Raw genomic sequence first — 23,175 nt, 5'->3', positions numbered from 1 at the left:
GTGAGTGAGGCTGGTGGTCTCATGTCCAGTGAATCCCAGTCACTTCTGAGTTAGTCACAAAAAATCATTCCAGCTCCACGTTAGTCACAAAAAATGCTCCTCTTCCAACAGTGATGGAAGTACTACAGCTAAGATATTGAAAACAATACAAAATAAACGGACCATGCTGAGGAAGCTGCTAGGAGGGAAAAGAAGACAAGGCATGACTAAGAGCTGACAGGGGAAACCCTGGCTTTGCTTGCAGGGCGTGGATGAGCAAGGAGTGGCGACTGCAGTGATTGTTCTTTGCCACCTGATTGCATAAGGACAGACTGATTTCCTGAGGCTGCTGGGATAAAGCACAGCAAAATCATCACGGAGGAGAGAAGAATGCTGGGTGGAGGCGCAGGATCAGTCTTCACCATGCTCCTCGCCTGCTAGATGGTGTAGACCAGGAGCACCACAGTGCCAACCCACCATGCATGCAGGCTCTGGGTGCAATCAGATGTGGTCCTGGTCTGGGCTGGCTGACATTGTCATAGCCTCAAAGTTTCTGGAGATAAAGAGGGGACCTGAGTTTCCAGGATGATCTGCTCAGCAGCTGTTGCTTGCAAATGATGAGCTGAAGGAGAAAGACATTTTCTAAAACATTTTGCTAAAACATTTAGCAAAGAGACAAGACTGGGATGATTAAGCTTAAGTGCTGGTCCACTGGGCTAGCGATGAGGTGTATGAATGACATCTGCAGAAGGGCTACCATCAATGATGATGACAATCATGCTTAAATCTCATCTGTCTGCTTTCATCTGCAGCAGCTTGGTGGAGAAGGAAGGGCTCAAAAATGGGAAGACTCAAAGTGACTTTCTTGTGGTGAGACAGCCTGCCACTGGCTGGGAGAAACTCAGTGTCCTATCCACTAGACCATACGTGGTGCTTCTTGTAGCACAAGGTGGTCACGCCAGTCTATCCACATGAGTGACATCTGGCAGGATGGACCAGCTGGCACCAAAGAACCACGTTGATCAGCTTGTGAAGATCATCAGCTTTTATAGTGCTTCAAGCTCAGCTGGGAGAGGTGGCAAGCATGCAGACCTTGATATTGGAAGGCACTAGCAACACATCAGCCTAGAAAGCAAGGGTAATGGAAATGCAGCCCTGGTCCTGGGAGAGGAGCTTGTTGTAAATGGGATGGATATGTGAAGAAGTGCTCTGCTTCATGTGCATGAGTGGAAATAACTTTAGAGAAAGAGATCAATAATGGTGCTGCATATTCCACCTGGCCTGCCTCTGGGTACTGCAATGCCCCTCTCACTGCTAGAAACGTATGGTCAGGGTATGTTCTCTCAGAAAAGCATCTGCAGTGTGGTAAAAGGAGCAGGGATCCTTTCCGCAGTGAGCGTCTAAACTGCTCTAAGACAAGTCTGAGATGCACAAACTGTTCTTGTGCCGAGATGTGAAAGATCGCTGCTCAAACTGTCCTCAAGGTAAAAAGTTAACTCATCTAACAACCGCTGGCACACACTAACCCTGTCCAGTGTCCCCCTGAGATCGGAGCCAACACTTGTACCTTTTCCGCTGTACTTCCAAGAGCAGAGAGACATAGGTGTCAGCGGACTTCCTTCAGCATTTTAGCTCGTTCCATTTTCATGGCAAAGAGGACAGGGCCAGGGAAAGAGCCCCATTCTTACCACACTTCCTTTTAAATAAGGCAGTGCTCTGTAGTCTGCAGCATGCACAAGATCTGAGCCCATGTGCAAAGGCAGCCCAGCAGTTCCCACTCAAGATTATTACCAGTATTTGGAGGATTGTGAATTTGAGATGTAAATTTGCATCTTTGCTATCAGATGTACAACAAATTTCAGGGCTTCATTAACACCACTGTCTGTAACCTCACACCAGCTTTTGGGCTGGTGGCTTAGGGGGAGGCTTTGAAACACTGACCACCTTTTGCACTTCAAAGTCTCCACTTAGGCCTATGTATCAAAACATTGAAAGGCTTATTAACATTACCTTCAAAAATCACACACCCTAAATCTTTTGACTGCTGTCATATATGCTTCTTGTTTGGATGAGTAATGTTTGAGTTACAAAGTTTTCTTTCTGCTATAGTACATTTTTTACCTCAGCTGTCTTTGAATATGGGTGTCTCCATAGCTTTAAAATTTAGAATTAATTTTATTCTGGTGCAGAACAAAACAAGCCATATCTCCATCTGGTGTAAGTAGTGAGAGAAGCAGGTTTTAATGCATCTGTTTATGCCAGTGGTAAATTTGGCCCTTACAGGTTTTAAAATATGCTCTAGCAGCAGAAAGGATTTGAAAAATTAGGTGCTAACTGCATTGTTATCCAAAGATCAAACCTGGACTAATCCAGCACATCCTTTTAAGATTACTGGCAATTATGTTGTCTTTTCCCTTGAGTGCAGTTCCATTTCCCTAATACTTGGGCTTTGCCAGCAGGTCCTAAAGGGTAGGTTGACATTTTTGTTGCGAGGCATTAAGAAAAGAGTGCAATGTTGTCTCTATATGGGTACTAAACAGGGTGCAACTTTATTTACAGTGTAAAGTGCATCACACAGAAGTCGTTTAAAACACACAACAAGCAGTGACATAAATGACAATACAATACTGGGTAGGAAGGGGAAAGTGTTCCAGCAAGTATCAAAACACCATCAACAGCACTAATATAACAGCCTCTAGTTTCAGCTACTCTGTCCTACTATCACATCTTCTTATGAAACGTGTTGACTGGATTGATCCCAGGACTCCATGTACTAGTCACTAGTGTGAAGTTGGAGTGCTAAAAGCCATCCCATAGCCCTAAAGTCTCCAACAATATCCTGGCAGCTCTAAGCAATGTCCTCACCACTGCTGTTCTGCTCTAGAGATCACCAGGGCAGAGTCAGGGCACACACCAGAGAAGCACACTGGAAAAGGGACCAAAACATGAGAGTGACATATAAATAAAGATCTGCTTTTCTTACCCATGCACTCTTTTCCTTGAGAAGTCCTGTGTTCACTGCAGCTTCCATTCATACGCTGTTAAGGCAGCAAGGAGGTCAAGGAACAAAGTGCCTACAAACGGTGGTGACTATGGGTTGAAATGCGGACATTACTTACTGAACACTAACTTCAGTCAAAGCTGTAAACATCGATGGCTGTGGAGCTGGGAGACAGAAGATTGTTGCTACGTGCTAGCAGAGTCCATTAGAAAAAGAAGGTTGTGGGAGCTGAAACAACTCTTCAGCTGGTTGCAGCTCCCACTGGAAAGGAATCTACATTCACATTAATCTGATCCCCTAATGACTCCTATTCTTTCCCTATCTGTTTTTCTTTTAATTGGCTGAAAGCTCTTACTGGCTCACAACTTCGCTTGTTTCTTTCTTCCCCATTTCTGGTCTTGGGCTAACAGCCATCAGTTATGTGTCAGTATTTACTAGTGCCTTATTACTGTAACTGTGAGGTCATTTTGGTGTCATATCACTTTCCTGTTTCCAAGTTCATGCATTCATAAAAGGAAGGTCAATCTATAAAGTGGGGAGGGTGGGGCAGGTTGTGCACTCTCTTGATCTGGAGGGTAACTAAGCAGGAATGCTACAGAAGGTAAAATTTCTTTCTCCTCCTTCTTTCCCAGTGCTGACTGCAAGTCACACTTCTCTATTACTACTGGGAAAAATGGAGCTTCTGACCAATGACCCTCAGGTTCTCACTCTAACATCATCTTTCAGAAATCAGACTTCTTGGTAAATGACAATAATTACTGAACATTTGACCTAAAAAAATGCATGTGATTTCCACCTTGTAATTCCACCACCCTGCTTAACCGTAGGTACATCTTAGCATCTCAATTCATTAGAGCATGACTTAACGATGGCATTCAGGTGTGTGTTATCCTCAGATGTAATGGCATCAACAGGGTGAGAAACAGAAATCTGACAGCATGTGTGCTCTCACTATTTCTCACTCAGCTGAGCATTTCTGCCTCTCTGTGTTCTCAGGAGAGGCCTCTTCCAGTTCTCTGAGGGTTCTGCATAACATAATGTCATGGTTTAACCCCAGCCAAACCAGGACACATAAATAGAAGCTTTCAGTAAGCAAATAGCAAAGTTTCACCTGTAAACATAACTGGTGCCTTCTCTCTCCATCTTAGGGGCAGTCAAACTTTGGGACCCAAACCCCATGTATCAAATGCATTCACCTAGCAGACAGCTGCTAGATGTGTATTTTGTAATTTACACAGGGAAGGGATGGTGGTTACAGGCAAGTGGTGAGTCCCATGGCAAGTGGGAAGCGCAAGTTTCGGTGGTCTGCCTGCTTCCCGCTGCTGGATCCTGGATTATCCAGCTTTAGAGCTACACCTGAACTGCCCATAAGCCAAAAAACCTCAAAGGCTCTTGTTGGCTGGACTTGTTCCATGTTTCTGTGAATGGCATGGTGTTCTCTCATCTCTTTTACATTTTTTACTATTTTACCAATAAATCTCAAATAGAATTCATGCTGATGCCTTCCATTAAGTCACTCTCCAGTGATGTTAATGTCATATAATATACATTACAGAATCTTCTTCTTATGCCCACCAGAAACTGTGGTTACACAACATGGACTTTATCACATGTACTTCTAATTTACATCAATGAGTTCAGAAACAGGCCCAATGCAAAGTTTAGAGGCTCAGTTAGCCTTGCGTAACTATGCTTTACTGTTGAGTTGCTGGACAGCAGTATGCTTTGGCAGATGGTAAGCATAATTGCCACATTCTGTTTAATCACAGTTGGCAGTATAGTATGGTTTAATTAGCTTACTGTATGTAAGAAATGGGAGGGACTTCACTGTACACAATCACTTCCTCAGTGGACAGTAGGAATCTTTACATTTGTATGTGTATGGTGTTTGTAGCAGCATATATTTGATAATACTTTTGTAAATGAAAAATACAGAGGATTTCCTTAAAAATTGAAAGGTATAGTAAAAATTTATCACAAAATAAAACACAAAACAAGGGAGCTGGTGGGGAAGGGAAGCAATGGATTTGATTTAAAATGCATTAGATTCCAAGCCCTGGTGCCTAGGCTGAAGAAAGATTATCTGAATGTAGAACTGCTGCTCTGATGTTAAAAGGGATAGAATCCAGCCTTCCGTTTCCTGCATCAAAAAAACCAAAAATAAAATCAGTGCTGTACTGAACATACCAAACAGGATCAACAGTGAAGTACAAGAGGATGGTGTCTGAAAGCGCACCAGCGATTAGAGTGCCACAGCTCAAGACAGCATATTAAGAAGGGAAGAGGGTGGGTGTGGGGAATAGAGATATGTGGCATTTAATGTAAGTCATGACTCATGGCAGAGTCGTTTGGAGCTAATCTTGTCCTGGATGCTGATAAAAGCTTTTGGCCCTTTCAGCTTCCCCTTATAAATCACACCTAGTTAACCTGCAATAGCAAATCTTTGCTATGATGGCATTTACTCCTGTTCTACCTGTATTGTTTTTGAGTCCTCAGAACTTAACATACCCCGTAAAGAGCCACCAGCTGCTCAGGCCAAAGCTTAACAAAATATGAAGCAGATCTCAGTGCTTGTTCCTGTCCCCTCCCCTCCCCTCCACCCCTCTAGTTCTGTGTGGGAAACTTCCCCTTGAACAGCTCTTGAAGGGACGAGCTGCTAGTCTGACAAGCCTGTAGGGCTAATGATCTACCTTCTCTCAGGCTTCACAATGCTGCACAGAGTCCAGTTTGGTAATAGCCTGAAACTTTGCTTTGCCTCGGAGATAAACTCCGTAATTTTTGGTTCCTAAATCCACTGGATTTGGACTTCTCTGCTTCATGTTCTAAATGGAAATAACATCAGACTTTAGCTGTGTAGCTTTCAGTCTAAAGCTGGATAGTGTTTGTTGGCAGTATATTTACGTTGCCTCACTTATGCATATATAATCACAGCTGACAGATAAAAACTATTCATTTTGGACAATGTAATTTCTCGAACAAACATCTTTTCTGTAGCTTTAAGTTAAACAGTATGTCAGAGAGACAGGGAGGAATGCCTGTCACTACTTGTCCAGAAAGAAGAATAGAAAAAATGTACAATGTCACAGGCTTTGTCTGTATTCTAGAGAAAACTATTAATATTCAGCTGTTATTTTGTTATTATATCTGATTCCTGACTACAACAACATCATTACCATTCCACCTGTCTTCCCATTTCAGGGTTGTAAATGGCTCTTAATGGCAGCATGAAATAAACCAGCTTTCCAAAGAAAAACTGTGTCCTGTTCAGACTGCCCTCAAAGCCAAACACCCAAACTTCACAAGTTAACTTAAAAAAACAAAGCCATAATTAAGACTTGTAAATGCTGCCTCTCATGGTGATGGGGCTCACTGATTTGAAAACCTGGTCCGCTATTGGCCCCGTTAGACATGGATCAGCAAACCAAAACACAAGCACTGGTAAAACTCTCTGCAAGAGAGCACATGTAAACCAGATCTAAGCCCTGTCCTTGGGGCTCTTGATACACGGACTGCACTGCCAGGTGATTTGAACTGGCACTTGTCTCAGAGGCACTGTGTTGTACTCTTTAAATGATTACACCACTCAACACTAGGTGTAAGAAGAGCTATTATAATTGATAACATCTGTTGCATGACCTTAGTCTTGAACCTGGACCCAGCTCAGGTATATACAGGTCAAAATGAACACTTGTATGCAGTAGGCCACACACATTTTCTGAAGAACATTCTGTATTACACCACAACAAACATTTCCTTTTATACCATTGAAAATAAGGCTAAACCTTGCAGGTTTGCCTGGCTGCTTGTACCATTTCCTGAGTTTTCTAGAAGTCTGGCAATCATTTTGCAGAGTACTCTCTAAGGTCTTTCCAGATTGCCCATAAATCATGAGCCATCCAATGACCACTGATCTACAGGATCTAGAGATGCTCAAAATGTACAAAATTAATTGCACATTCTTCAGATTTAGAGTTCAGTAGGGTGTGATTCAGCCTAGTTATGGGACAGTGCTCAGCAACACTTACCTAGAGCAGTCATGTCCAGTCCATGATGAGGGACAATAGCACCGATTTGGTCGTATGCACTTCCCACCATTTAAGCAAGGCAACTGGCAAACAGCTGCACAGAAATACATACACACACTGAGTTGCATCAATGAGCACACCGACAGCAAGCTAGTTAAGGAATAGGGCACTGAAAATCCAGCCTGCATTATTGTGTTAAGAATGGACTACTCTCAAAACTACAGCATTAAACATCAGCTGTGAGTCTGTTGTAAAAGATGGTTTGCTCTAGAAAGGGCAATTTAGCAGCACATCTCTGCTGAATGTGATTTGACCCTCTCTACTGCTTTTGCTATCTGCTGCAGTGTATGAGCTGCATGAGACAGCCAGTGTATTATTGTACGTTGCCTTAAAAAGTCTGTTCTTTTTGCTTCAAGCTGAGGCAAAAAAAGGAATGCAAGTGGAAGCAGGAGGAGGAACTAGGAGAGTCAGAAGATCAACAGGAGAATAGGCCATATTTTTAAGAAGAAAATGTGGGTGTTTATTTGAAAGGAATGTGACGGCTAAACAGTAGCCAGGACGAACAGACACCCAATGTGGTAAAAAAGTATAGAAAGAGGCAGCCTAAATAGAGGGAGTTAAAGGTCAGAAAGCCATTTACAGATCAACAGCAGGCAAGGAGTAAGGCTTCACACAATGGCACCTGTGTGGAGACAAGGAAAGGAAGCAGAGAATGACAGTAAGTTCCTGAAAGACACTGGATAGCCATAAGAGATGTGAGTAGGTGGTAGAAGGCATTTGAATTAGAGAACAAACACTAGCCTGCCTGATAGGGTCATGCTGGACCAGCTGTGAAATGGCTGCACCTGCTTTTGTGTGACAGCCTAGCCCAAGGATATCAAGTACCCAAACAAAAGTCAAAGCTTCAAGTCTTCCTATCAATGTTGAGACTGGAAGATAAAGCGCCATACATTTACAGAACAGACTTAGAGACTCACTTAATGAGGTCCTTCAAATGCAGACATTTATATCGCAGGAAAGCTGAAAGACATGAAGTCTTTTAAGCAGATAATGCCATATCTAGAGGACAAACCTAAAGATACCAGTGAGGACAAATGCTGGGTAATATTTTTTGCAAGGAATATGCATCAGAAAACACTGATTAAAATGGAATTACAGGAAATGGAAATGAGTAATCACAGGAATGCAAAAGAAGATGGAAACACACTACTCCGATTCCTCTGGGCCAAACATGAACAAACAATGGCAGGAGGTTATAGAGATGGACCAAACCTGTGCAATTAAGTGCACCAAGTTTGTCATGTTGAAAATGACTTCTGATTCTGGAATGAAGCATATGAATGAAACATCTTTAGCTCTCACTTTATGCACATAATTATTCCTGTGAGACCAGCAGTTAATCCAAATATTTCTCATTTCACTTTGCTCTGTCATGGCAAAAGGTCGAGACCAGTAAGTAAAATGAGAAATGGTTTAGTAACTTCATAAGTAGTGGTTATGAGCTTTTATGAATGGGCTTTGGCACAGATGCAGTTGCTCACTAGAATTTTCTTTAGCTACCAAAAAGCAGGGCAGCCTGAACAGATTTGAATTGCTGGCCCAGTAGTGAAAAAGCCATCTATCCTCCTGAACCACCTATGCCGTTATAGCTGCAAAGTTTGTGAAATATGAGAGGAAATGATGCATTATGTGCTAGGTAAGTGTCCCTTCAAAAGACAGTAGTTCTGAGTTAAAATGTTCACTCTGGAATTTCAATTTGCTGAAGAATGGTTGGTTTGCAGTGTATCACACAGCTTATCCCCCATTCTCACTATTCTTATCAGTCGAAAAAATAATATGAACATTCATTAACAAAAGCACAAATTCCTCCTCCAGTTCACCCAATAAGCCACTCCAAAGTCTTGCAGGAAGGCAAAACTGCGCTTTCATGTTAAGGCCCTGTTAACAATCAGTTAAGGTGCACCTGGACAATAAAAATACAGTGAGCAAACTGTAAAGTACTTTTTAAAAAATTAACATTTATTAGCAATTGAGATTTAATAATGATTGAGAGACATTTCAATGATCACTCAATTGCTATGAGTTTTACTGCCTATTTCCACAGGGACAAGCCTTTCAAAAACTGACATTTGTCTAGTCCCGACGTGGAACCATATATCCCAAACTTGGGTTCAAATATTATCCCTAATAGCAAATCAGCCTCATCTGACACAAGCTGACTTGCCAGGACACAGGTCTGGAGCCTAGAATCACTCCCCTCACTATTTTGGTGTGCTACATGCCCTTCAGCCTTGGTTAGGTGCAAGTAAGAGATCTAGTAAAATGCAGTGCATGTTAAATTTGTTCACAGAACTTAGATGATACCTAATATAAGGTACGCATGTACCATGTACATGGTACCTTACATGGGTACCACATACCCATTAAACTCAACCATCCTTAAACAAATCCTTGCTTTGCTCTTCCCTCTTGCCTAGCTCAGAACTCAGGCAGTAAGTGATAATCCCCCAAACCAGACAGCTATGTGGTGAAAAACCTCTGTAGTACCTGCAGCTTGTTTGTGAGTTTAATGGTGACCTGCATGTGCCAAAGATGAAAATGAAATTCTAACTCTTCTTGGAATGGACAGTCTAGTTTTATTCTTCTCTTTAGAAATCCTCTTTCCTCTGTGCTGGTTTTCTAAGGATTTTAAAGACTCATCAGGGACTACTCCAAAAATAGTTTACAGCTGGGGACAGCAAATCCTCCAGGAATATTACTGCAGGCCTGGGTTTTCCTATGAGAAGCTTAGTAGTTTTACAGTCATTCGTGAACTGTGCTAGGTGTTGATAGGGGAGTCACAAAAAATGAGAAAAAAATGCAGGTGAAAAGAGTTTTACCCATATGGCAGCGTGATCCAGTCCATCCAGGGGGGCAGTCACACTGGTAAGGGGCCACACAGCGACCTCCATTGAGACATGGCAGAATGCATATGGCTAAGGAGGGGAGAAGAGAAACAGTGAAAAGAATTATCTCCCATGAAAGCAAAGAATAAAGTGTGCAAGAAAAGAACTTATGTTTAATTAGAAACTCTACTACCCCTTGTAGTGTTTGCATGCAGTATCAGCAGAGTTGAGTAGGATCTATCCACAAGGCATGAGCAGCAAATACAACTGGCATGGCATACAGAAATGAGGACAAATGATGACAAACAAATGGACAGACTGGAGCAATTGCTAGAGTCCTTCAGATGCCTGTAGGCTCTGTGCTCACTGGAAATGAACAGGGCTGTTTGCTTGTTTCTCATATGTAATATTCATAGACACTGTCCACTTCTATGACAGTGGCTAGCAAAATCAGTTCATGCTTTAATTACAAACAACTGGATTGCTCGTGGATTCCCTGGGGTCCCACAATGTAACATCCAAAAAAAGTTAATCTATGCCCTGCCCATAGAAAAGCGTTTGGTTTGGGCCAGTGAAAACATGCTGAGACAGATGACACCACAAGCCCCCCATGGAAAAACAGCTTTTGGGTACAACAGGTTGACTGTGGCTGGAAGCTTTGGGGAAGAAACAAAGCAGGTATCAAGCATCTGATGGCCTGAGCACCAGTCAAGCCATGCTGCTCCTGTGAGCAGATCTGCAAAATTGTCCAATGTGCACACTGTACATGACTTAAGTACCTTCACAAAACTACCATCTCCGCTACCCTAACTGAATGAACTACTTGTGTGAACATGCTCTAATAAGAGCAAGAGTTGAGCTGAGTCTCAAATTTGGACCCTTGAGTGGCACTTCCAGTGGAGTTTTATACTGGGAGGGTGGATGGGGGCTGCAGAGGATTGATGCAGAGGTTCTTCCTCTCCTGCTGCACAGCAGAGGTCAAGCTGAGCAGGTGCAGTCAGCCTGCATAAGAAAAGAATAGTGAACTTCCACTGAGCTCACAGGACTAACCCATATCACCAAGAATTACTTGTCTGTATCATTAGACTAGTAGTGCTCTGCATGTTTTTTTAGAGTGGCCAGGCCTCTCTCAGAAAGATGAATCTATCTTGTTATCTGTGAAATGTACTGTGAACTACAAGGTGACTGAATTCTGTCAGAGCTCTGTGGCCTCACCTGTGGCCTGATCCTGATCAGTGTTCAGTGCTAGCACTCAGAAATCCCTTTAACTTCCAGAACCAGCCCTGCACTCCAAAGACTAAACCTATTTTTTCTGTTCACCGGTGCACCTTGCTTGACAAGCAAGGTGGCACTAACCAATTGTGGGAATCCTTTTCACCTCTCCTCACTACCTGTGCCAAAGTGCAAAAAACAAACAAAAAAAAAGAGAGCTAGTGCCTGTATCTGCATGAAGTGCGATCTGGCTAGTCAGCTGTCTGCTCATTTTTCTCATACAGGAAAACAGGATCTGAATTGGGATGACAGATCAAAATGACTGGGGGCATAAAATTTGTCCTCTGGTCCTGAAGATTGCGTTAAATATCATCACTAATGGTAAGGTAAGGAAATCAATTGTGGCATACCAAACACAATTCTGCCAGACACAGGGCTGAGCCCTCTTCTGCTGAAACTGTGAAACATACAGGGCTGAATTTGCATGTCTGGCTATGGTGGTACTGACGGACACAGACAGGGGCAGCAAAAGAGGGGATGTGTGAATGCACCACATAGCTGGAGTTTCTGTAAATGCAGAAGGACAAAACTTGCTGAACCTCTTCTCCTCATTCTGGATCTACAGCTAATTTGTGCCGTGTGGAACTGACAATGCCACAGAGAAGACTTGAAAGCTGCAGAGGTAGATTCAGAGGACCATTTTAAGATGTGATACATCTACCTAGGAAAATGCTTGAGCAACATTCCTCTCCATGAAATACAGGAGGAGGTGCCACATCTTTTTGTAGGTCTCCATGTATACTCAGAGCCATGGACAGTGATACCACCTCAGCTGCAGGTGTTCTTGGACACGCTAAAGCTTTAAGTCAGGGCCATACTGAGTGCTAAATACAGTAAGGGCACGTTCCTTTTTGATCCACATAGACCCATGCCTAACTATGTGTACAGTAATAAGGCTTCTTGTGTAGCTGCTACACCAGCATGAAAGGGTTAGCCCTTGCAAATCCCTTGTGCTAAGATCATCATGAAGAAAATGGGAAACATGGCACAAACTGGCATCCCCAATGTCACCCAGGGAATCTCTGACAGACCCAAGAGTCAGATCTGGCTTTTTTCAACCAGAACAGATCCAGTTCTCTAACTATTCAGAGATCCAGGCTAGGAAAAGCCAACCCAAGATTTGTGAGGTACAGGTACACAGGTCAGGAAGGACAGCATGGAAAAGGTGACACAGCTGTATTATTTGAACATGAATTGATCAGGTTCATAATCACAGACTGATAAAATGGAAGCTGAGAAACAAATGCAGCCACCAGCAGAACACTCACATCTCTTCTAACCCCTGTTCTTTCCCCAAAACTATCATGTATTGCTATTAGAAATAGACTTTGGAGAACTGAAGCAGGCTGTCCTTCAACCTTAGTGAAAGAGCACCCACAAACAAAATTGCATCAAAGTGCTTGTTTTGGTTTGGAGATGTCAGGGGATGGTCGTTTATCTACAAACAAGCAATTGGTTGGTCCTTTCTGTTCTCTTTAACTCATCAAGCAGAATAAAGTAATGATTTTTATGTTTTTAGCTCTTATGCCTTTAATTTTCCCACCCAGTTCACTGCAATAAATTCACTTGTCTTACCTACAACATCCTTAAAATTACACTTAGGGATGATATACATACGCTCTTCACAGAGACGACCCATCCAGCCATCTGGACATGAGCAGGCATTTGGTCGCTCACAGATGCCACCGTTCTGACATGGGAACCGACAGACAGCTGAAAACAATACAATTTCATTACAAACTCAAGACGGTTAATTAGAAGCTTAGTAATTCAGCATCTTGCACAGATATTTGCAGTTGTAAAGTTTAGAGTAGAACAAACAAATGTAGTGAAGTTCAGAAACATGACTTTGATTTAGAGGGCTACATTGTTTTCTGGCTCTGTGTTTCTGACTAGGTACTGTAAGCAAGAGTGTGGGAACTGTTAAGACCATCAAAAATTCTTGATGGCAAGAATGAAAACTTAGAAGTTTTTAGCATAGTTGGGCAAATTATTTGGACATTGTTTCAAGGCTGACCTATGCTTTACCTGCTTTTCCCCACTCATTTTTGTAAAACAAAACAAAAAACAGTACCCCAAACAAAAACTATTACCCTTTTTTTTTCTCTTCTAAATTAACTCTAAAATAAAATCAAGCTTTCTTCTAACATTGGTATGAAACACCAACATAATGCTGTCTGGTATAATATAGGGTTTGTTGAAAGTAAGATTAAACACTGTGGTAGAACAAGCAATTTTTATTGCACTATCATCCGGTGTAATGAGGAGTGACCAACAAGGGTGCAGCAGTGGCACAGTGAAGTGTTTACCTGTGGAACCCAAAGTGTGATTATAAACCTCACTTAGCATTCATACTGACTGGTGCTCCTTGGCTTACATACCTGTTAATAAGCACCTGATCATAAAAGTGAGGAATTTGAAGTGGACTCTATCATGCTAGCCCAGTATGTTGCCTGGACTGGACAGGCTTTGGACTTCATCATCGTTTCTATGACACTGCACCATATGCTGGCTAATATATTCAGGGAAACCAGGACTATTTTATAAAATCAGGTGGCAAGCTAAGTACAAACATATTAGACTTAAAGATCATTGGAGGAAGTACAATCCTTGTCATGTTGGTGTACACACTATATACAGAAGATAAAAAATTGTGGCTTTGAGATGATACTACAGAACAAATAAGTAATCAGACTAACTTTAATTAGTGGTAGTTATGAACACAGAGTAACCTCAGGAAACTCAGCATGAACTATTAATTGCGTCCTATCTTTAATTAGTTACTAGGTGAACAAAACATGAGTTTAGGCTTTGAGCATTTCAGATCTTGTTCAATGTTAGTATTAAATACAAACAGTGGCTTAGCACACTGAAACACTGTTCAGACCTGAGATCCACATTAGAAAGAATGCAAATCTTTCCCTGATAGAGCTAAACTTGAGTCACTCTTGCAACTAAGCCATACCAAGCTGCAAGCTACAGCTTGGGGTCTCTTGAAATGAGGCAAAAGCTTTTGCCATTTTATTTTTCAATCTCAAGAGCCTTCCCATCAAATGCCAGCTGATAATGAGAATGGGAAGACACCTTAGGCCCTGGCAGGTTCACAGAAGTTGCAGTATTTTAATGGGCATTTTGAACAATTTTTGTTGTAAAGATATCTATGACTATGCAGACAGCTTGTCTTTGGGTGTTGACTAAAGTAGAATAGTGCGCCAACCAGATTTCCTTTGTGCAATGAAAAATTACGAAAGTTGAATCAAAAAGCATTTAAAGCTTTGTGTGATCCACACCACTTAAACGATATCCAATGAATGTATAATGGAATTGGAGGTAAAAAGTTTGTGTATAAATGATATCCATGTTAAACTCAAAGCCCACGAAAAATGGTCTCTGAAATGTATTTTCTCTCCATCAATGGAGAAGATGTGAGTATTTAATGAGTTACAGAAATCACTTTGGATGGCAACTCCATCCCGCTCAGTGATTCAGGATCTCAGACAGAGATAGGCTTTTCCTGCATTTCTGCCCAGGCCCTGGTTGTGAAACTGAAATGACTAAGACAGTATCATCCCTAGGTGTGCACTTGTTACACACCAATTTAGGCAATTCAGGCAGGCAGAGACTCTGTGTCTGTAGCTGTGGGGATTATTCTTCACTTGACAGACAAGACTAGAGAAGGCTTGGGGCGGGAAGTTAAGCTGAGATCTCATTCTCTTTTTTTTCTATTGTAGAAGCAAGCAAATGCAGTCCTGCTGTGCTGGGGAGAGAATGGGAACCATTAACTGTGACTTCAGTTAGTTGTAGCAGATCTCACATTCATGGTATCAATCTTAATCTTTGAGATCCTCTTGTAAATCCATGCCTCAGAGTTACCTCCACAGGACACAAAAGCTTTACACTGCTGCAAGACAGACGTGGGTAAGAAGGGGAAAAATAATTTCTGATACCTGTTCTCAGCTTTGCCAAAAAGCTTTCCTGCGGTGGCAAGTGAACAATTTCCTCCATGCCTCAGCTGCCCTCTCATAATGCTTGTTTGCTGATGGGGTATGAACTTTTTGGTCAGCAGCTCCACACTGACCACTGTCAGTCAGCAAGATGTGGGCAGAGGGCAAATAGACAACACAGATTGTAGAGCATTTCAGAGAAGATTGGAGTCAGACAAGCTGTGTGCATTTGTGCAGTCTGCCGAGTCCAGCAGGTGTTTATGATTGGCAGACCCAGACTAATACTTCTCACCCCTGAAACTCAGATCAGAATCTGGCCTGCAACCTCCAACCAGCAGTGATTCAGGCAAGTGCAGCTGTGGTGAGAGCTCTCCCAAAGAAGCTAACGAAGTCTGCTTTTTAATTATAATATTTACGTTAACTAACCTGTTCAACCGGGCCAGAACATTTCAGGCAGGCTTAGGACACATTAATAATCAACTCACACAGCCAAAAACAAGAAATGCAGCATGAGTCATTTCAAAGAGTACTTTCATGCCGCTTCTGATGTAGCCCACAAAGGCTTGGGTCCTGTAGGCCTTTTGTTAGGCAAATCCCTCAAATGAATTAGAAAGCAGTTTTGAAAGATTATTTTGATATGTGTCAGGAAAACACAGGTCGGTCCTCTCAGAAACGTCTTTGGTCCTTTTTAGTTCCCCTTTTAGGTGAAAAGAGGGGGGCAAATTGTTATTCCTTTCCCTTAATATGCCAGAAGGCAGGTTATTCTGCTTTGTTTTCCTGCACTACACTCTGATCATCTGTCCACCTCATCACTTTGTTTTTTGAAATAACTTTCCCTAATACTTATACCTCTGAACAGCCCCAGTAGACTCCATCGTGATGCAAACAGGACACGTTTGACAGTGCTTTGCATATCAGCCTTTCCAGGTTGCTAGTAACCAGTGGCAAGAACCTCTCAGCAGAAAACTACAGCCCTTGGCATAAAGGAGGGTACTGTGTAACTAATAAATATTAAATAAGAATACAAAGTAAAGCTGGAGATATTAAAGGGGCAGTTGAAGAATCCAAAGTGTTACAGTCTGAAGAGGTAATATCCAAATAATGAATTCCAATGAATTCTAGCTTAGGTAGACTAGCTATTATGCAGAGATCCCTTGAATTCTGTAGCCACCACAGTTTAGAAAGAAATGATGAGATACTTGACAAACTTTTCAGAAAGGGCTCGGTGCTTTGGGAGTGTAAATTTCTAACAGGACTTTTGGATACCTCTTGACATCTAAGTAACTCAGGTGCTTTTACTGTATATCTTCTCTACTTGTCTGCTCGACAGGTGATTCTTCATGGCAATGGCAAGCCATGGTCACATAACCAGGAGAAACCTGTTTTTCAGGAGCAGCTTCTCTATTCCTGAAATGTTCAGGAGTTACTAGCCCCCTTCTTGGCTCTGGGTCTCCTCAGAATGATCTACTGATCTGTGATTTTTAGGCAAGGCAATTATAACTATAGATAAAATATTTTAACAGAGTGCCTGCTTTCATAGAGTAGGGCAACTCAGCTTGTCTAGGTCTTTACATTCATAATATTTTGCTGACAAAATTCATACAAAGAAACTGATGAGGGGACCCTCATTAGTCAGGCTTAGCACAGTATAGAATCCTCCATCTCCAAAGGGCTTCTGACCTAAACAGAAAATCACCAGGGAGGGAGGCAGTATCGTTGCTTCCATTTTTGACACAGGGAGCTGAGACTTGCAGGAGGAGAGGCAGACCTGACGACTTTGATGATGGCTCTAATGTTCCCAGATGAGTGTTCTGGCACCTTTCCTGTTCTGTAGAAGTTCTCAAGCATAGGGAATGGGGCTGCTTGTGACTGGCCACTGATGTGCTCTAAGGTTTTTGCTTTTAATACTCACATTTCTAAACAAAATACCTAAGGCTCACCTTGTAGTATGGCTACTGTTACCTCATCTGAGATAAAACTTCAAGGTGCAGCTAACTCACTGTTCTATAGCTACCCTGTAGCAGAAGGCTAGTCAAGCTTCTGATATGGAAATGGCAGATAGCAAGGTCTCTTCCATCAAAGCCCTGTGACCCTGGAATTCTTTTGTTATGCCTCATCCTTGGTTTTCAGTTAGTGTTTGAAGATGCTTGTATCTGTTTTTAACTGTTTCGTTTATCATCTCTTCTATGTGTTTTGTTGGTTTTCCCCATTTTCTGTTAAAAACTTCTTATTTATTTGAATCCTCTCTGTGGAACAGGTAATTCTGTAATTTAAACAAGTGAATTTTTTAGCTCAACAAACCAAAAAGTGACATTTTCCTGCTGGTATGCCAAGGGTGGAAAGGCTAGACTTTGTCTCTGGTATTTTGTTAAACCCATGAATTTTCCGCAGTACTTAGTGTGTATCATTTAGTGAACTGTATCAACCTATCCTTACGTACTTTATTGCAACACAATTTTCAGGAGCTGCCCAGCTCTAAACACAGTGAGAGACTAAGCATCCATTGATCTCTTACTTTTGTTTTCTGCAGTGCTTGATCTTTGACTGTGAAAAGCTGACTGGCAGTGCTTACGTAAAACAGCTCAGCATGTCAGAAAGGACAGGTTCTGTCACTTTCTCACAAAAGATGTGAGTAGAAAGGATCTTAGGTGTGGGATACAACTGTGTAGCAAAAAACCCTGTAAGATTAGGAAGGACTAAAGAGAAAAATTGTGGAAGCCCTCTCTGTCACTTGGAAATAAAGCAACACCCTGCACTTTAAATGCCCCGGGTGAAACCATGACTGCACTGAAACTAGCAAAAATTTTGTTTTCCTTTTTATTGCAGCTAGGATGACACCTCCGTGCTTATGGCAAGTTAAGATATGCTTCTGTTCATAAAAAAGACTTACCTTTGCAGGTAGGTGGTGTTGTCCATGTTCCATTTTCTAAGCAAATGCTCCGCAGGGGCCCCTCCAGCATGTACCCACTGTAGCATGAATAGGTGATCACATCTCCATACTGATAGAAGCTACCACGAATCAGAGCATTCTCTGTGTGAGCTGGGGGGCCACAAGATATCTCTAAACAAAAGAAATCACCCAGAGGCTGGTGAGTTGCAATGCCTACATGACAGAGTTTCTAACCCTGGACTCAGTGCTTTGCACAAAGGACCTGGGAGGTGCCAGAGAGACACCTCTGATGGGAAATCAGTAAGTAAGACTTCTTCATGGTGCAGACACAGGGAGAACCTGTATGTACACCCAGTGAGCAGGGAGCTGGCGAGGAACAGAAGTTTTACGTCATGCAACAATGGCTATATCCACCATACAGACCAGAAACTTTCAGATCGTCCCAGGATATACATGAGACTGGGTTTAAAGAGTGAGGTGATGTCATTGAACTAAACAATATTGCTTGCAAGAAGCCAAAAACCTTTCAGATGTACCTGCAAAAGGACACTATGCCTTCTGTCAATGTCAATAAATAAAATAAAAGGCAGCACCTCTCCCTACAACCCTTGTGTCATCACCCATAATCTCACAGGAATCATTCTCAGGATATTTAGGGTATCCAACAACCAATCCCAGCTTCAGTGCTTGCAAAAGGTAAATTGAGAAGCAAATTACAATAGGACCCAGTAGACAGTAGGAAGAATGCTCTTGGGGCATCAATCCACATAGACATATTCTGGATCCTTTTAAAGAAACAACTCGGTTAGAAAGAAAGAAGAAATAGCTCTTCTGTAGAACTTCTTAGGTTGCTTTTATGTGCCTGGATCTCTTGGAGTGATCCACCTCTCCAAATGACAAAGCAGACAAAAGCTCTCTTCTTCCAGAATAACTGCACCTAGGTGGAGACCTCTACTAACTTGTCTGTGCTGTCACGCTCCTGTGTGACAGCTGTGGTCACCAGCCCTCTGGGAAGTACCAAGCCCCTGCGGAAATGTACCTCACGTACTTACTTTCACACTTAGCTGTTGCTGGAGTCCAGGTCTCATCAGGGTTACAGGTGATCACAGACTGCCCTTTCAGCTGGTAGCCTTCCCTACACCTGATGGATACGTTTTGACCAACATAAAAATCCACCTCAGACAGAAGGGCATTCTCTGGGATTATGAAAGGCACAGGACAAGGGTTTGCTGTTCAAAGAAAGGGTGTGAGGGAAAAGGAGAAGGGAGAAAAAAGGGATGGAAGGAAGGAAGAGAATACTTTAGAATAGTTTCTGCAAATTTCAAAATCAAATTGTATGAAAAGCAACAGAAATGGATGCTGCACATGAGCCCAATTTGTAATTTGATGTAAAGTTATGAGATTTGGGTCATAAAATAATAATAAAAGATTTGATTCTCTGCTGTCACATGGCTTGCTACCATACGCTACTGATGCCAGTAGAAGACATACTAAGGATTTAAGTGGGGAATATCCTACTTGTTACTATCAAACCATCTTGCCCTTCCTGTTTACTGTAACCTTACTATAAAAAAAAGCCAGACCTATCCTACTTCTTGTTCTGAGGGGCTGGACCAATAAAGTGCAGCAAAATCCAGGTGTGCGAGCAGATTTACAATAACATTCATTAGAGTTTAGAATTTCTCTGATAATCTTATTTATTGCTGGCTGTAGGCTTGCTGAGCTATTTTCTCATGGTCTATTGCTCTCATCATGAATGTGGAAAAGGCTGGACTCTATACACAGCAGAGACTGAAGCCAGTTTCCTGAAACTAAAATCCTGTGAGTCCTTTGCGATATAAAAGTTAAATGTCTCAATTAACCACCCTAAGACTACAGTAGATGTTAAAATTACAGACACATACAGCAACAAGGAAGGCTATTGTGGGTGTGTGTGCTCAGCATGCATGTGCGTAAGGTGGTATTTCACAGAATTACAGAATAATTTATACAGCCATTAAGTCCAACCTCCTTCTCAGAGCAGGGCCAACTAGGTCAGAGGTTGCTGTGGGACTTGACCAGCTGATATTTGACTATCTCCAAGGATGGAGATTTCATGTCCTTTCTGGGTCCCTGTTCCTGTGTTTGACTGCTATGATGGTGAAAAGTTTCTTCAAATACTTAACTGGAATTTCCTTTCTTGCAACTTGTGTCCATTGCCTCTCATCCCACTAGTGTGCACCTCTGAGAAGAGTCTGGCACTTTTTTCTTTACACCCTCCCAATAATCAATTGTAGACAACAATAAAGTCTCCCTTTTGCCTTCTCCTCCAAACTTTTCTTTCACCTGCTCCTCATATATCAAGTGGTTGACTACAATTGACTCCGTTTTGTGCCAGCTTTCCAACTAAAGGGAGCTATGCAGAATACAGCTTGTTCTTTTACTGTCACAAAAATACACTCAGACAAGTTAATGCTTTAACATGTCTCAGTAACTGCTCCCTTTTTTGCTCTGTAAAAATGGGATGCACACCAACAAATCTCCCAACATAGGCCAAACCAATTTTTTAAACTACAAGTGACAAATTCTGCTCATGGTCACTCCAGAAGACAATTACAGTACATTTCCACAAAGATCTGCAGAAGTTGCTCTCGTTTACTGTCAGTTTAAAAGAAGAGCAGCCTAGCCTTTAGTGCTTACAAATTGAGACTACTTTTCACTACAAACCAAACACACACGTTTACAGAGAGGCAAGGGATTACTCCATGTTCCATCTCTTGTACACTCTGCCACAGGTTCCCCTTCCAAGCTGTATCCCGTCTCGCAGAAATATGCTATTGTACTGCCAACTGTATTGTTTTCGTAAATCGCCTTCCCATTCAGCAAGGAAACTGGAACTTTGCATCTGGTCTCTGCAAAGGAAGAGCTCTCATTAATTCAGCTTGATATTAGACCTGGATCTCCAACAATTCCTGAATTACTCACACAGTATGTTTAAAGTAGCAGCCACAGACTAATTAATCATGAAGAGCACTGATGGAGAGTTCAGTAGCCCTGGGAAAGAAATGTAGCCAAGCTAGGGAAGGAGCTCCTCCCAGTGATGGAAAAGAGCCACAGCCACGTTTTTCAGGTCAGCAAAATGTGGCAGTGCTGGGGAGGAGAGGACACATTTATGACTTCATACTGGGGTCAGTGGGGCAGAACATGGAAATTGTTCTTTGTTGCCACTGAGAGATACCCCAGCCCTTTGTGCTCTCCTTTTCACCTGACAAGAAATACCAGATGAGAGGCAGGATGGGTTCGGTGCAAGATGCCAACACTTATATTACTAATTCCTCCCATCAAGATTCTCAGCTGTGTTTCTGAAGCCAGCAGGCAGACAGTCCAAGCTGGGTTATGACTGCTACACAAGAGACTCTGTTCTGTGTCCCATTTTCCACTTCATTTTGGTGGTCTGTGTAATGAGATGACTGAAGATTAAACTATCAGACAGTCACAAGGCTGTCAGGCAAGAGGAAGAGTGGAGTTGGTGAAGTGGCTGTGCTCAACCTTGTTCAAGATGGCCTTCTTGACATCTGTTCAGCATTGCTAGTGTGTAACTTTTCTTAGGTGCCTGGCTAGGTACTAGAGACCTCCTCTCTGATGTGGATGTCCCCTGTCAGCTTTCCAGGTTGCTACTATAAGGTCTGCAAAGCATTAGGGCACTGCAGTGCACAGTGATCTGTGCGTTGTGTGGTTGCCCAACACTGCATCTGATGGTCCTTTGCCCTCATGCAGTTTTTATGGCTCTGGTGACGGGAATCTAATACCTGCCTTGAGTGGAAGATCATTATCTGTCTTACTTCAGTGAGGAGTGTGGAGGTTAAAGGCTGAGCTGTTGAGACTGTCCTTGGGGCCCAAAGTTCAGAAAAAGAATATCAACTTAATAATTGACTACAAAAGGCCACTGGGAGAAAAGTCACTTGTCCTTGCAGTCCATCACCTTTTGTTAGGGGTTTGATTTTCGGAGATGGCAAGTAAGTTCATCTCTCATTAAGCTTGTTAAACTGCAGATTAAAACCTTAGGAAAAACGATGTCTCAGCTCTTTCTGGCTTAGTAACATGCAGTGCTCCTTGTGACACATTTCATTTTTCAGGCACCATTTTTAATACACATTGCAGAACTGTTTCCTGAAAGCAGCTCAGTCCCTGGATCATATGATATGCATGCATAAGAAAGGAGCTATTGCTTATCCCAGACTGGAATGTGCCACGCCATGAAACCAAACAGTTACCTTCACACAACGGCAAGGGTTTACTCCAGCTCCCATTGGCAAGACATGTGATATTCTGGGGCCCAACAAGATGGTATCCAGAGTTGCACACAAAGGTTACATTACTTCTGTATGTGCTTCCCGTAGAAATGGCCTCTGCTTTTTCTATTGAGGGATGCAGCCCACAAGTAATTCCTAGGAGAGGAGAAAAATTTTTGGTTTTATACACACAATGAAGGCCATTCTGTCTATCTGTTACACGCTGTCTGACAGCTCTGTTCACACACTGAATTAATAGAGAGATGGGAAGAAAGAAGCTGTGAAGTATTATATGGAGAAGGGTGATACAGTGCCTTGCCTGCCCCCTCTCCTGGGATTCAGGCTGCAGACACCTGAGAGAGAATGTGCCCAAATGTATCTGATGGTGGTGTAAGCTATGAGGTGTGTTCACAGTGATCCAGAATATTTCTTCTGAGCTGGCCAGAGGCCGCATTTGCAGTCTCCTTTGCTTCCTGTACAGTGGAAGGTGATCTCAAGATGTCCCCAAGAAAAACGCCAGTAGTTAAGAAGGATCTTACCTCCTGTCCCACACTTACTGTGGAGACCAGGCAAATTGGTCAAAGGTGAGAGAGAAGAATGCAAGGGGTAGGACTATGACATCGCCATGAGGAGACTGGAAATGATTTATTGGTAAAGACTATAAAATCTTGGCATTTTATTTATAAGCAATATGAAATAAGTCATAAATCCTTCTTTCCATGCTCCCACAATTAATCACCTTCTGCTGCACAGAAAGCCAAGATTTCATCCTAGGGAGCAGAGTCTTGATCTCCAGACATACAGAGTACAGAGTGGCCAGCATATATTAGCCTTGGCATGGCAGAGACGAACCATCCCAGCACATGACGTCCAAGGCCCTGCACACCACAATGCAAGGCAAATCAAAT

General features: G+C 42.4%; 1 protein-coding gene across 1 annotated transcript in view; it reads right to left on the bottom strand.

Moving 5' to 3' along the window:
- Positions 1 to 5,089: 5,089 nt before the first annotated feature.
- The window catches only part of SVEP1 (sushi, von Willebrand factor type A, EGF and pentraxin domain containing 1), a 145,767-nt gene continuing 127,681 nt past the window's right edge, over positions 5,090 to 23,175 (bottom strand). The window contains exons 43-50 of the mRNA XM_075726219.1: positions 22,250 to 22,423; positions 20,714 to 20,887; positions 19,049 to 19,225; positions 17,997 to 18,167; positions 12,780 to 12,875; positions 9,885 to 9,980; positions 7,006 to 7,099; positions 5,090 to 5,120 (exon numbers count right to left, since the gene is read on the bottom strand). Coding sequence (XP_075582334.1) covers positions 5,090 to 5,120; positions 7,006 to 7,099; positions 9,885 to 9,980; positions 12,780 to 12,875; positions 17,997 to 18,167; positions 19,049 to 19,225; positions 20,714 to 20,887; positions 22,250 to 22,423 — 1,013 coding nt within the window. The remainder of the gene's footprint in view (positions 5,121 to 7,005; positions 7,100 to 9,884; positions 9,981 to 12,779; positions 12,876 to 17,996; positions 18,168 to 19,048; positions 19,226 to 20,713; positions 20,888 to 22,249; positions 22,424 to 23,175) is intronic.

The sequence above is a fragment of the Pelecanus crispus genome, chromosome Z (genome assembly GCF_030463565.1).
Source record: "Pelecanus crispus isolate bPelCri1 chromosome Z, bPelCri1.pri, whole genome shotgun sequence".
NCBI classification, from domain to species: Eukaryota; Metazoa; Chordata; class Aves; order Pelecaniformes; family Pelecanidae; genus Pelecanus; species Pelecanus crispus.
This window is presented reverse-complemented; position numbering and strand designations above follow the sequence as displayed.